The 13,803-nt window shown below is 45.8% G+C and overlaps 2 protein-coding genes and 1 pseudogene across 7 annotated transcripts; all 3 read right to left on the bottom strand.

Annotated features, from left to right (window-relative positions):
* Nucleotides 1–57: 57 nt before the first annotated feature.
* Nucleotides 58–7,097, bottom strand: LOC119374488 (uncharacterized). 6 transcript variants are annotated; one of them, XM_037644595.2, is made up of 6 exons: nt 6,629–7,091; nt 5,191–5,390; nt 4,155–4,232; nt 3,934–4,011; nt 3,709–3,786; nt 58–2,832 (listed from the first exon to the last, which is right to left on the bottom strand). In XM_037644595.2, the coding sequence occupies exons 1-6, from the start codon at nt 6,832–6,834 to the stop codon at nt 2,675–2,677; spliced, it is 798 nt and encodes a 265-aa protein (XP_037500523.1). In that variant the 5' UTR covers nt 6,835–7,091; the 3' UTR covers nt 58–2,674. The 6 variants fall into 6 exon arrangements, with proteins under 6 accessions (XP_037500523.1, XP_049266998.1, XP_049266999.1 ...); XM_037644596.2 differs by having other exon boundaries at nt 2,698–2,832; nt 5,180–5,390; nt 6,629–7,097; XM_049411041.1 differs by lacking the exon at nt 3,934–4,011 and having other exon boundaries at nt 6,629–7,089.
* A 1,626-nt stretch (nt 7,098–8,723) lies between these two features.
* On the bottom strand, nt 8,724–10,347 carry LOC119373867 (uncharacterized; annotated as a pseudogene).
* A 629-nt stretch (nt 10,348–10,976) lies between these two features.
* LOC119373868 (THAP domain-containing protein 2) lies at nt 10,977–11,784 on the bottom strand. Its single transcript, XM_037643932.2, has 2 exons — nt 11,525–11,784; nt 10,977–11,379 (listed from the first exon to the last, which is right to left on the bottom strand). The coding sequence occupies exons 1-2, from the start codon at nt 11,675–11,677 to the stop codon at nt 11,107–11,109; spliced, it is 426 nt and encodes a 141-aa protein (XP_037499860.1). The 5' UTR covers nt 11,678–11,784; the 3' UTR covers nt 10,977–11,106.
* Nucleotides 11,785–13,803: the final 2,019 nt, after the last annotated feature.

The raw sequence follows: 13,803 nt of genomic DNA, 5'->3' as shown, positions 1-13,803 counted from the left end.
ATTAGACAAGAATAAAGAGCAGAGTTTTTTTGAATGTTTTATTGCCTAAACGTACGGTTTATGCAGTAAAAATACAACTTGAATGTTTTACGTTTTTGGTCGCATACAAAAGTGGACCGCACATGCCAGCATGCTAATAACCTAGTATCAATCCAGTGCACATTGCCGCACATACGTCTATACAAAGACAAAAGAAAAACAGTAATAACTATACACAAGTTCACAGCACGTATCCCGATATAAAATCATCCCATGAGTGGGACAAGATAATACGGCACACCGCACACTTAGGATGCAAGAGGAAATGATACAAAAACCATAAGGTACCGGAGTTAGACATTGCTACATTTTCTATTCAGCATCAGGTTTCTTTATAAAAGCTTAAGCAAAAATTTACAAAATACTGAAGCCACTATAGAGTGTTCTGATAAAATAACACGAAGGGTTTATGCTTTCTTCAGCGTAACGTACCTATATTGCTTAATGAAAAAAACAAACAAAATACAAGCAGATAAATAGTACACACACATGTCCGCTTCAGAGGCAGAAAATGGTGACCTCAGCTATAGAAGTAGCGGCGACTCAAAAATATGGAAGTAGCGCCTACTTTTGCGCATATGTGTGTCTTTTTGTCGTCCGTGTTTTCTGAGCGCTCAGTTTTTTCAAGACCTCAAATATGCAAACAGAATCCTAAAAGTTACAAAAACTTCCGCATTTTTCGTGCTGCAGCAGATTTTCTGGTGCGTTGTTTAGCCAAGGAGATGTTCACAAAGCGAATGTGCCACAACAGGCGAATCCTTGCAAAGAGGTGCACAAAGGCTTTCTTGCATTCTTCAGAGCAGAATTTTTGCCTTCCCATACAACTGTACAAAATGCCTGCCAAAACTCCACTCACATTAGGCAGGTGCGCCACAACACCGATATATTCCAAAAAGCAAGCTTCCATGGCCTTAATATCCTGAAAGCAATCGTCAGAAGGCATTGTTACATTGCCAAATAAATCTGAGGAGATGTTGCTTGCCTTAAACATAGCAAAATACTGGTGTGATGCACAAAGCTGGCGGTCGGCATTCTTCAAAAGGGTGTTGCACACACAGTGTGGAGGCCTGTGCAACAAAAATTGCCGTACGAGATATCCCCCAACATAGTAGAGAACGTTATCCTCTACTATATCATGGCTAGCGGGCTGTTCCTCATCAGGAAGCATATCGACTGTTGGCGCTGCATCACAAGTAGTAGGAAGCGAATGAGGTGGCTCTGACATTTGTGCCAACACAGTGCTGCGATCCTGTTCAGTTTCCTTCTCAAAAAAGGGCAACCAGTTTGCCAACAGAAATGTGTTTCAGACCTGATGTGAAGTGAAGCACATTTGGGTTGTGATTGCAGCCATGCTTTAACCTAAGCAGCCCGAAAAGGTTCTCCAGGGGGTCCTGCTGTAGCCAGCGAGTCAAGAGAACACGAAAATCAAAATCTTGGAAGAGGTCGTCCCAGAGGAGAAGGATAGCCTTTAAAGTGACCTTCCATGCCTCAACTGTGTGTGGTTGCCGAGGCCCGTCAAATTTCCAGCTTTCAACCCACGACAGGCACTCCCGCAAAAAGGCTAGGTGTTCGGACCCTTCCGAAATTGCATAACGTAACTTGTCACTGGCTTTTTTTACAGAAGAGCTATTCAGACAGTCGAATAACTTATCTATCTTCTCGAGAAAATCAGCTGTTGGTTTGGCGGATGCCGGCAACACGCCAAGAGCAATGAATACATCAATGGCCACTGAGACCGATTCGCTCATCACCTGGCTGGCATATTTAACTTTCATGTTATTGAAAGGCTTCCGGTAAATGTGGTTGTCGGTTAGTTTCTTCGCCAATTTGAGTTTGAGAGGATGCGAGCTTTCGTATAGTTGCGTAATGAAAGACCAATCCACAATTTCTTGCCCGATATGGAGCTTGTGAGGTGCGCGGAGATTATTCCTTGTGCATTTAAGTAAGTGTGGTGTGTCATATAGGAAATAAATCTTGCGGCCTTCAAGCACAAAAAACGGCTCTTCAGGCGTCACACCTAGCTTATTTGCCAAAGTGATGTTGCTTCCCCCCTGGTCGCAGATGAGCGCCTTCACAAAAAACCGGGCTCCCTGCAGCTGCTTGATTAATGTTATGATCAGATGATGAAGAGTATCTGCGGGCGTTTTGGTCCTTGATACTGTGTAAGCAACAGGCTCAATCCACGTTTTTGAAATGCCTGCCACAAGTATCAGGAGCGCTGAATTTGCCACGGCTGGTGTTCTTTGCCTACCGTCATCGGAGAATCCCATCACAATGTCATGCTTTGCATCATACTGCAGATGTTCCTTCAAGGACATTTCGTCAAATATTAATGTGCACGCACGATCTGTTAAATGCAAATTTCGGGTAGCTTCTTCGAGGGCTTCAATAGCGGTTGGAATAACTCCGGGAGTCATCGGAATATTTGATAACCACTGCTTTAGCGACCTCACAGTTGGCATGTCAAGCAGTCTTGACAGATGTCTGTACGCTTTCGGACCATGAAAGTATAAGTTTAAAGCGAACTGGCGGTGCTCGGGCGACCACCTCCGTCCTCTACGTTTCACACCATTAATTTTAACTTGAGTCTCAAGCAATCTAAAGAATATCTTGCGGACGTAGGGCCTGATAGCATTCAACGCCTCGGACTGGGAAAGCTTTTAACCTTTCTCTTGCCAATTCTTGACAGTGCCTTCCGAAGCCTTGAATTTATCTTCTCCAGGTTCTTCATTTTTCTGGCTGTCCGGGGCGAGCACCTAGAAGGCTTGTGTTGTCGACCCGCTGGATTGGAACCTGAAAGATTTAGAAAAAAAGCTCATTTATACTGTGTTTTTGTGAAAGCTGACCATGATCTTTAAACCTAGTAAAAGTTCTAGCGGCTTTTAGAATTGAAGTGATTACTTCCATGAGTAATCAGTTGTTCATATTTAGTTCTCGATCCTTCACTTATTCAAACTTGGGGCATTGGGAACAGGCCTCTGATAAGCACACTGCTGGGCATTGAGCCTACTAATGGCATGTGTAAGCATCGTGGGAAACATGAAGCGTCAACTAATTTTTACTAATCATTAGCATACTTCCTGTTAACAAACATTATTGGTTATACGTTTAAAATGGTATGTTTAGGAAAAAAACAACGAATTCAGTCTTTTCTTTAAAAAAACACTAATCCCTCTTATAATAATAATAATATCTGGGGTTTAACGTCCCAAAACCACGATATCATTATGAGGGACGCCGTAGTGGATGGCTCCGGAAATTTCGACCACCTGGGGTTCTTTAACGTGCACCTAAATCTAAGCACACGGGCCTCAAACATTTTCGCCTCCATCGAAAATGCAGCCGCTGCGGCCGGGATTCGATCCCGCGACCTGCGGGTCAGTAGTCGAGCGCCATAACCACTAGACCACCGCGGCGGGGCACTAATCCCTCTTAGGAGGCAACAAACAAACAAGCAAGAAAGGGATCGGACAAGCACTCGTCTCGTCCTGCCTTTCGGTATACATCGCTCTGGTTCTCGTCCCCTAGCAATGAACTAGCTCGCCCAGCTGACACCCTAGTGCACTTTAGGATCTGTTAAATGGTACGTGACATTAAAACGATAGCTGCAGGGCATTAATTTATCTGGAATAGTTTTAAAGAGCTTAGAGAGCAATACAATTTGCGTACATGAGGGCTCAGTCTGTTGAACTTCTTCATCGGCGCTGTGAGCGGGCATTGCAGTGGTATTCGCGGGCCGAGGAGAGCCTGTGAAGGGAGATTAACGTAGCACAGGTTTTAGCGTGGCATACATACAGCTGGTATTAGGCGTCACATTAAATAATTACAATTACGGCATCAATAATTTATGTGGAATAGTTTTCAAGAGCTTAGAAAGTAAAACAATTTGCGTACATGGGGGCTCAGCCTGTTGAACTTCTTCATCGGCGCTTTGAGCGGGCATTGTAGTGGCATTCGCGGGCCGAGGAGAGCCTGTGAAGAGAGATTAACGTAGCACAGATTTCAGCGCGACATACATGCAGCTGGTATTAGGTGTCACATTAAATATTTACAATTATGGCATGAATTTATGTGGAATAGCTTAAAGAGCTTAGAAAGTAAAACAATTTGCGTACATGGGGGCTCAGCCTGTTGAACTCCTTCATCGGCGCTGTGAGCGGGCATCGTAGTGGTATTCGCGGGCCGAGGAGAGCCTGTGAAGAGAAATTGACGTAGCACAGATTTCAGCGTGACATACATACAGCTGGTATTAGGCGTCACATTAAATATTTACAATTACAATCACTCAGGGCGTTTTCTCACTATTAATTGGTCTCCTCACGTATTATGTCTCAGTACGAGTAATAAAAGAAGTGTAAACACACAAAAAGAGAACGCTCGTGTCACTCACTAAATATATGGGTGTCCCAACTATCCTAAACCAATATTTTAAAAATTTTAATGCGATGTACCTAGAACAGGTTAACATCGTGGTGCCCGTGATGACCTAGCGCGTAACCGAATTCTTGCCAATTACACTTATTTGGCCCATTGAAAATAAAAGTAATTTTGTGATAATAAAGCTAATAAAAATAAACTACCTTTTGGATTCTTAATTTTAAAAGCGACTTTGAACTAGGGTGTCGTAGAATATATATATATATTTCTAAAAGGCCAGTTCTGTTGCTCCCACTGTCAGAGCTATCGCGCAATTGTTTTAACAGCGACACCAAGTTGGCCGCTACTCACTCGCCATGTGCGAAATAGCTGATAACACGCCACATGGAGTACTCTCTCCAGTTATGAGGTCATTTTCGCCTTGCTGTAAAACGCTACGTCACGGGTAAAATAGCAGAGACAACTGAATCAGAATCGAGGAGGTAACATGTAGAGCGTTCTGAGTGAGACGTTTGCTCTAAATTTAACGATTGTGAAGCCGGCAAATTTTTTACTTAGCTAGTTATATCTACCAGCAAAATTATGCCGGCGAATTTATGGATGCTGTGTACACCATGCGTTGGTATTGTTGGTGTAATCTGCGCGAGAATCTTAAAAATACTGAGTCATGATAACTCGGACAGGTACACATATTGAGTATTAAGACATTTCTGTAAATAGATGTAGAGGCATGAAAGTTTGTGCTGTTGTATGATCACTTTACAGTATTCCCACCTGGACTTTCGACGTGTGTCTGCCCATCGCCAAAGATGGAAACTGTTGGCACAGCACATCTTAGCAGCCTCGTCTGTCCAGGGTCTGCGTAGTCTCTGCTGGTGAAATGGGCAGAGCACAGGCGGTAGCTGCTGTAGATCTGACAAGGTGGTAAATGAGCCAGGTCCTGCCGTCTCGCATACTGAAGCCAAGCGCGAGATCTGGAAAATCAATGTGTGCGTGTGTAGTATTTGGGTTAGAATGGATTTATTTCTGTTTTCAGGCGTAGATGGATAGCTTTGAGTGAAAACTGGCATCTTTAGTTGAAGTAAGCGTTATTTGATACATTTCTCATCTTCCTTTCTTAATTGAATTTTTGTAACCAAGACGACTTGTGATAGCAATCCTGAAAGCAAACTTTAAAATAAAATCTGTCTTTATTATTAAGAGACGCGGATACATGCTTTTACTTGCGCGATAGTAATGTTTGGTGGCAACGACCCCAGCTTTCCTCCTAATTCAAAATATATTTTTGCAGACAATAGCAGTCATCCCACACCAAAATCTCTAAACAACTATTCGTACATATATACCCTCGCGCACTTAAAACCGGTAATAAATTAGTAGAACACGTAAGTTTACATTGTCCAATTATTTATGGGCTTTTAGCTGCAACTGCATTCTTGTAAATATATCGTAATTGTACTTAAGGCTGAAACTGAAAATATGAAATTGAAGTATACATTATAAATTATTAGTTTATAAATTTATTGCTAAATTCCTCTGCAATATGCCGTGGATTTACGTGAGGCCAAAATGAAAACACACAATTGAAACGCAATAATGTAATAACACCCGTCTAAACTCGCAAGTGTAATAATTTATGTACTCAGAACTTAATTAACATAGTACTAACAACACATGCTATGAACGTATATGGACCCTCCCTTATAGCCAAAAGACTATGGGAATCGCCTTCCTCCAGCTATGGACATAAATAGGCTGATAATATTACTAATCGTATTATAATAATAACAACAATAATAACGCATGCAACGAGAACAGACTGAACGCAGGCAATCAAAAGGTAATAAAAAGAGTGCGGATAAGCTTACACTGTTCTATTAGTTACTGTATATGCTGCTACAAATACATTTGTGACATGCCTTGCATTGCCTTGAGCCAAAGTGCAACATCGAAATGCAATGCACGATCGAAACGCATTAAATTAAAAACGCAAGTATAAACAATCGTGTGTAGCAAATGTATTCGCTGGAATAATTTCCAGATGCTCTGCCGTGCATGTCATGTATAATGAAGCCGAAAAGCAGACAATCAGAATGTAATGAATAAATCATGTATGTGTATGCTCAATTAAATTACACAGCTACTGCAGCAACCGCATCCTGATATGCCGTGCAAGCGTAGAAAGACAAAACGAGCAGCATGCAGATCGTACCTTTCGTCCGCCGGGATCCGGAAGAATTTTATGCCGGTGTGTCGTGAAGAATTCCGACACCACTCAGCACAGCATGATTTGTGATGCTGTGCTGTGGCGAGAATCCATGGATGCGTCTGTTTGGCTGAATCTTGCATGGGTTTCGCTAAAACAAACTTTACAGCGGTAAAAGCGGCCTTTGGGACACCGCAGGCCGTAGCATACATGGGCGCGCGAAAAGAAACGCCCCTTTTTCGCCGTGAGAGATAGGACGACTGCGCAGTTCCCGTTTTCCACTTCGTGTGGCGCTCTTATTTTCGCAATCTCGAACTGCAACCTTTAGGTTCACTTGTGTAGTAAAAACTCCGGAGTTAATGAGTAACCTAGTAATAACTATAAAATAGAACAAGAACGTTCATTTATGTAGTACAGCCCCCAAACGTTAGGATCGCTGCGGTCACGGGACAGAAAAACCGCGAAGTTTCACCCCCCTGGCCCTAGTCCTGCACCGCCTCGAGCCTGCGCCCGACGCGTATGGAAATCGGTGAGCCTCGGGAATTCCTCGCCAGCAGTTGGAGCGTGGCACGGGAGTCCGTGAGGATGGCGGCCGACGAAACTCGAAGCTGGAGGAGCGCGTCAGCAGCGAGATTGAGTGCAGCCAGCTCGGCGACCGTCGAGGATGCCTCACACACGAGGCGGCACTGAATATGTTGCTCCAGTGAGGGCACCACACACGCAGCGGCAGCCGATCCGTCACGCAACACAGAGCCGTCGGTGAACAGGAGAAGCCGGCCCGTTAGGCGCTCCTCCAGTGTGGCGGCAGTCTCCTGCTGAAGCGCGCACACTGGCGTGGCACGCTTGCTTCTAATCCCGGGTATGTGCGTGCGGATCGTCAGTGGGCGATGCCTGCGTGGTGGGACACTGTAGACGTCTCCATCCGGTGCGTCCGGAACCAGTGCACGGAATGTGGCAGCAATCCGGCCCATCCTCGAATGCTGGAGCGAGTGCAGGCGAGAGACGAGAAGCTGGCCGTGGTGTGTGCGTTGCATGCGCTGAACGTGGTTGAGGGCACGCACGTCGGCTCGCACGGAAAGTGGCATGTCGCCCGCCTCGGCAAGCATCGGACCTCTTGGTGTTGTGTGGGGCAGGCCGTCGTACTGTCGGATGGCAGCTCGGTGCACCCAACACCACCTAGACTTTTAAGGCCTCTCCACGGCTCAGTGACGTCACCCTACTACGACGACGCTGGACGGTCGGCTTCCGCGACGCATGCTCAGAATGCCGCTTCGAAACAAATATCCTTTTTTGTTAATCATATTTTTGCAGCACAAAGCTCATTTTTTTTCGTCCTCGTTTGCCTGTAGGTGTACCCCTTTACCTTTGGACATGCTGTTACTGATTTGATTATGTATCAATACGCATATTCGTTAAGTTGCGTTTTAAACATTTTCTATTTGAAATTATGAGTGCAAGGGACTTTCAGAAATCTTATTTTATTTTCAAAAGAGAAGCATGAGAAGTGAGGAGCTAATCAAAACTGTTTCACCACGAAAGCTTACATTGCAATAAGCCAATACAACATAAAGCTGCTCCGCAAGCACAAGAATACACACTCTATTACAATACACACTCTATTACAATACATTGACATTGATCAGCCCTTGTTGCACAAAAGTTATTTATAAGCAGATGCACCACACAATCGCACAATCGAACAAGTAACGCAAACTTAAAATAGCTCAGCAAGCAAAAGAAAATATACTATATGGATATAAAACACAAAAATAGGTCTCACCCGCCACGTTGGTCTAGTGGTTATGGTGCTCGACTGCTAACTACGTTGAGGTTGAAGGTGGGGAATTAGTGCAGGTCATGGGATCGAATTCCGGCCGCGGCGCCTGCATTTTCGATGGAAGAGAAAATGCTTGAGACCCGTGTACTTAGATTTAGGTGCACGTTAAAGAACCTCAGGTGGTCGAAATTTTCAGGAGCCCTCTACTACGGCATCTCTCATAGTCATATCGTGGTTTTGGGACGTTAAACCCCACATTTATAAAATAGGTTTCGACACTTTGGCATTGAATAATGAAAAAAAAGTCGCAAGTTCATGAAGCAATTAGTTTTTCAGAGTCTTCAGTTTTCGCTCTTTTTCCTTTGCAGCCTTGTCAGCTACAAGTTTATCATTTTTTCTTTTGCACAAGTTATTTAATAACGTGTTAGCTGCTGCACTAAGGACATGGTGCATTACTACTCGCGGGGTGTGTCCATTCTCACACACATCGAAATCGATGCTGTCAAATATTAAATCATGTGTGAGTGCCAAAAGAGCCTCCTTTTGATTGGCCAGAGCATGAAATTGTGTTGCATGCTGTTCACTTCTAAGTTTGTCTAGAACTATTTCTGCTGTAAGAACAGCGTTTATTATTGCAGGCTGAGGAAACTTGAGACCGCCACGGTTCATGGCCTGCACCAATTCTCCACCTTCAACCTCAATGTTTTCTTCTAGCATCAAATTTCCTTTGCAAGCCATGCATGCAAGTTTTTTGAATGCAGCATGGGCACAGTAACCAGCAACGTAGGTGGTTGCATGAAGATTCTGTGCCTGCTTGTCAAAGTCAGTCTGCGACCTCAATGTCAAAGATGTCGAGCACATCATCATTTACTGCCACTGCAGTTGTTGTAGTTTCCATTTCTGGGAGCTCCAGAATATTTTGCAGGCGAAGTTTCCGCTCAGACTCGTACACTTGTCTAATTGATACGTGGTACTGGGCACCGGAGAGTTGGCGATATTTGCCAAACCTGTCTTCCAAACAATCGGTTTGAAACTTTCCTAACAATATATAGTCCAAGTGCATTTCCTCTAGGCAATACTTTGTCACCTTTACCAAAGTGTTTGTCGTGAGACGGAGGGCACTGTGCGTCTTCCTTGTCAGTATTCCTGTGTCAAACTTGAGAGACTGCCACAGATCTAGCCACTTCACTCAACAAAAACTGGACCTGGGGACTTGTTACTGAGGTAATCGGTGACTGCAGCTCGTCACGAAGCCGAATGCCCTTGTTGCATGTCTTTACATTTACAATGCTCCACCACTTCGTTATAATTTCTAAGAACTCTGCAGTTCCATCTACATGCTCGAGCTGAAGTCCGGACCCACATGTTCGAAGAGCTGCCGCTGTAGAGAGGTTGAAAATTTTAAGTGCAAGCATGACATTTTGGCGCTCAATGTTCGATGGATTGAGAGCTTTTGTTGTAAGTGTTGGTGCAGATTTAATCAGCTGACTCTGTTCTTTTGAGTGAAGCTCTCGAAGAGTCTTAAATGAAGCTGTAAGTATTGGTGGTTTTTCGCTAGGTCCTGTGGGGCTAGGAAAGAACATGCATGTTCCAGCATTTCGCTGGTTAATCCAATTGTTTCTTATACACTTCAATAAGTGCACAGGGGAAATTAGAAAAAAAAGGGGGCGTTCAGAGTCCGCAGGGTGTCTATATACACTCTGAAGTTTGCGGGGCGCCCCAAAAAGTGACATTGTCTTACGGTTGATGGAGTTGTTATCACTTATGACTGCAATGATACGTAAACCGACATTCTCCAGCTCCGTGATAATGCTATGCAAAATGGTATGAAGCTGCTCCGCGCTGATGCGCTCTACCGGCAGTATGTGCACTACATTTTTCTGAGATGAAAGCAAGCTTTGCATCATGAAGACATGAGCTGTCTTCGCTGCATTTGAGCTATTACATGCTGCGCCAACAATTACTCCTCCCTTATAATCAAAATAAGGCTGCAAGTGGATTTCGTCCATCATGAGAATGACAGTTTTCTCATGTTACTTCATTGTAGTGACAAGCTTCTTTGCGTAGGATAGGAACGAAGCGCCTTGCTGCTCGTGTGCCGGGCTTACTTTGTAGGAATCGCATATACGACGTATTGTTGACTGATGTGGTAGCCTAATGTTTCCTGAACTGCGTAGAAACCTGTAGGCATGCGGAGAAACTGTAAATAAAATGCTCGAAAACACTAGCAGCTCTGGAGAATACCGCAATGAGTTGCAGTGTTTGACAAGGAGAAGAGCAACTTGCTCTTTAAGAAATCTGACAGCATTCAGTTGCTCGACGTTTGACAGGTCACAATTAGAGGCATCTTGAAGAAGAGAAAGTGTCAAGGTCAGTAAGTGGGTAATTCTGTCTTCTTCCTTAGACGAAAGCTTTTGATCTAAGGCCTCAACATCATCTAGCAAGCGTGTCAAGAGGCGCATATCATTAATTTTCACAGGGATGGTATCTATGCCATGAATTGTAGTGAGCTGCACATTTCGGCAATAAACTTTCACAGTGAGGTCCTGTGAGATCGCGATCGACAGCCAAATACAAGGGGCATCAACAGAAGCAAGACTGAAAAAAAAACCACGCTGGTGGGTCGAGATATAACATTCCAGAAGCTGGAAAGCTTGATTCCCGAAACTCGCTCCAACAGAGCCTCGAAAGTGTCGATGTTGTTTGTTCATTCTTCCTCCTCGTGGGTCTGAAGTGATGTGGCGATGGCTTCCCGCAAGGACGCTGCTTCAAGGCGCATCCTCTTTTCACAAGGTGCCTCTCGAGACGTGGCTGTAGCGGGTGCGGAGAGGTACGCGGGACAGTTCGGGAAAACACTAGGAACGGCTTCGGGGCTAAGGCGAGCAATCTTGAGTTTTGCCTCGACGACGTTGCCTGTTTTCGAGTCCACATAACTAGAAGAAGTCCGAATGTCTGACGCTCGGAAGTGCCGTTCGCAGACCTGGACACCAAACACAAAGAAGTTGGCATATTTAGGAGAGCTAACATGACGAGTGAAACAGCGAACACAATACTTAAAACCCGCGTCGCGCAGCATGTCAGCTTTTAAAGATAGCGAAAAAAAATGTCACAATTTTGCGACTTACCACTGAGCGTTTTCCGGGCACGAAATCAGCACGTGGAATGGCTTTTAACCATTGCCTTCTTCTGTCAGCGTCAGCCGGGAATGTGAACACGCGCACAGCCTTCTCCCCGTCGTAGTTCCCGCGGCAGCCGGGAACACAACAGTGCCCTGGCATTTCGACGAATAGCGCAGAAAATGTCACACGCACATTTCACTTTTAAAGGGGCCCTGCAACACTTTTTGAGCATGCTCAAAAAGCGCTGCCGATCGGTAGTCGAGGCTCCTGAGAACACGCGAGCCAAATATAGCGATGCGCACGGCCTGGAATTTACAATAAATTCTCAAAGTCAGCTGAAAATCGCTCCCTCTTCTCTCGACAAATGATGTATTAGTCCGCAAAATATGACGCGACTGTCGGCAGTTCCACCATTGGCTGATGTTATAATCACGATAACACCCTCATTATTACTTTCGTTGTTAATTTTGAGTTCTATAAGTAGATAATATGTATGTTTATATTCTGTTATCACGTTAAAAACACCGAACAAACTATAATCATAGCACTTCCGGTCTCACCGACAGCTCGTCTGCTCGTAGTTGCGTTGGTTGCGTGGTTCCGTTTTCTTCACCATGCGCAGTGCCGAAAACGTGAATATTTCTGTGCCTTTGACCATCGCCGGTTGCCGCTGAGAGTGGCAGGCGTTCGAGTGTTGCCTCGTCAGCTGGGAACTGCATCGTCGGCACGTTCTCACGACCAACCTAGGCAGGCGTGCAGCATTTCTCCGATAGTGCTGGCGTCCGGTGATGGCGGCGGTTCGGGGTCGTCTGCCAGTGCCGTCTTACGAGGCGGTGTATCGGAGTATGGGTCGAAACCCATCTCAGCTGTCATTCGTTCCAAACGCGCGCGCAGGTTTGCTTCCATGGTTGGCAGAGCGATGAAAACACTACGGCAGTTCGAGGTGCACACCCAACATTACCAAACCGACTCGCAGTTTTCAAGCACGCGCGATACACGGTGCCGGCTCCGCCGCTCGACGACGACCGCGCGAGCCGACCGGAAGTGGCGCCACAGACCACGTGGTTGCGCCGAGACGCCAGAGAGAAAAAAATGAAGAAAAAAATTCCGCCGGCGCTCTTGGGCGGAGCCTCGCACCTCCGCGCTCCCCTCCCTCCACTCCCTGCCTAGCTTTCCGCGCGCTAGCGGCGTTCAGTAGAGGGAGAAAGCTGCGGAACGTGATTTCTATAATTTGGTAACACCACTTAGACTTGACGGATTCGAAAAATTTTTGCGGCATATGACTCGTGAAGAGTCATACGTCAATAATGAGACTATTCCAATATAACTAAGAAAGGTGTTGCAGGGCCCCTTTAAGGTTGTATCCCTCGACTGTAATCCAACAATTCGCCGCCGGAGCCAAACTTCAGCAAATGGCGAAGGATGAAGGAACGACGAAGGCACATGCAACGTGCACGAAAAACATGTGCAAACTTGACGATGACGATGTCCACAGCAATGGCGATGTCTCATCTCACATTACTGTTTTGAAATTATTTTTATAAAAAGCTGCCCAATTATAATTTTTTAAATTGTGCATTAGCAAAAACAGACCCAAAAATTTTCGCACTGTGCAAGGTAGATTTTGCGCTTTGTGTATTAGTCAAAATCATTATTTTGTTTTTTATGCGAAAGTGCGCCTCCGAGTACTCAGTATTCACGTGGTTTGAAACGGCGCGGGAAGCGCCGGTGAGAGAACGATTGCAGCGATCACCAGGGGGCGCTGCCTCGCCGGTCGCGGCGGCGTGTTCTCCCGCCGTCGTAGTGTGGTGACGTCACGCCCCAGAGCGGCAATCGTGGAGAGGCCTTAAAAGTCTAGGTGGTGTTGGTGCACCGCGTCCAGCTGCTCCCAGTTGTTGCGGTTGAGAGAGGCGAGAGGGAGGCCGTATAGGATGCGCGCTGAGGCCATGCCGTTGAATATGCGCAGCGCAAGGGCCGGCGAACATCCGTTGCCGCGCGCGAGGAGTGCACGGCCGGCACCGGCGACCCTCCTGGCGTTTTGGCACTTTGCCTTCACCTCGGGTGTCCACCTCAGCCTGTGGTCTATCACCACTCCAAGATATTTAACCCGGCGCGACCAGGGGATGGTGGTACCTCGGAGAGTGAATTCCTCAACCTTGTAACGCGCGATGGAACTGCGGTGCACCATCAGGGCCTCAGTTTTCGCCGGGGTGAGCTGCATTCCCTTGCCGCCGATGAATGCGTCGATCGCGTCGAAAACGCACTGGACACTGGCGCGCACGTAC

Source organism: Rhipicephalus sanguineus, chromosome 11 (genome assembly GCF_013339695.2).
Source record: "Rhipicephalus sanguineus isolate Rsan-2018 chromosome 11, BIME_Rsan_1.4, whole genome shotgun sequence".
NCBI lineage: Eukaryota > Metazoa > Arthropoda > Arachnida > Ixodida > Ixodidae > Rhipicephalus > Rhipicephalus sanguineus.
Note: the sequence above shows the minus strand (reverse complement) of the source record. Positions and strands in the feature narration are given on the sequence as shown.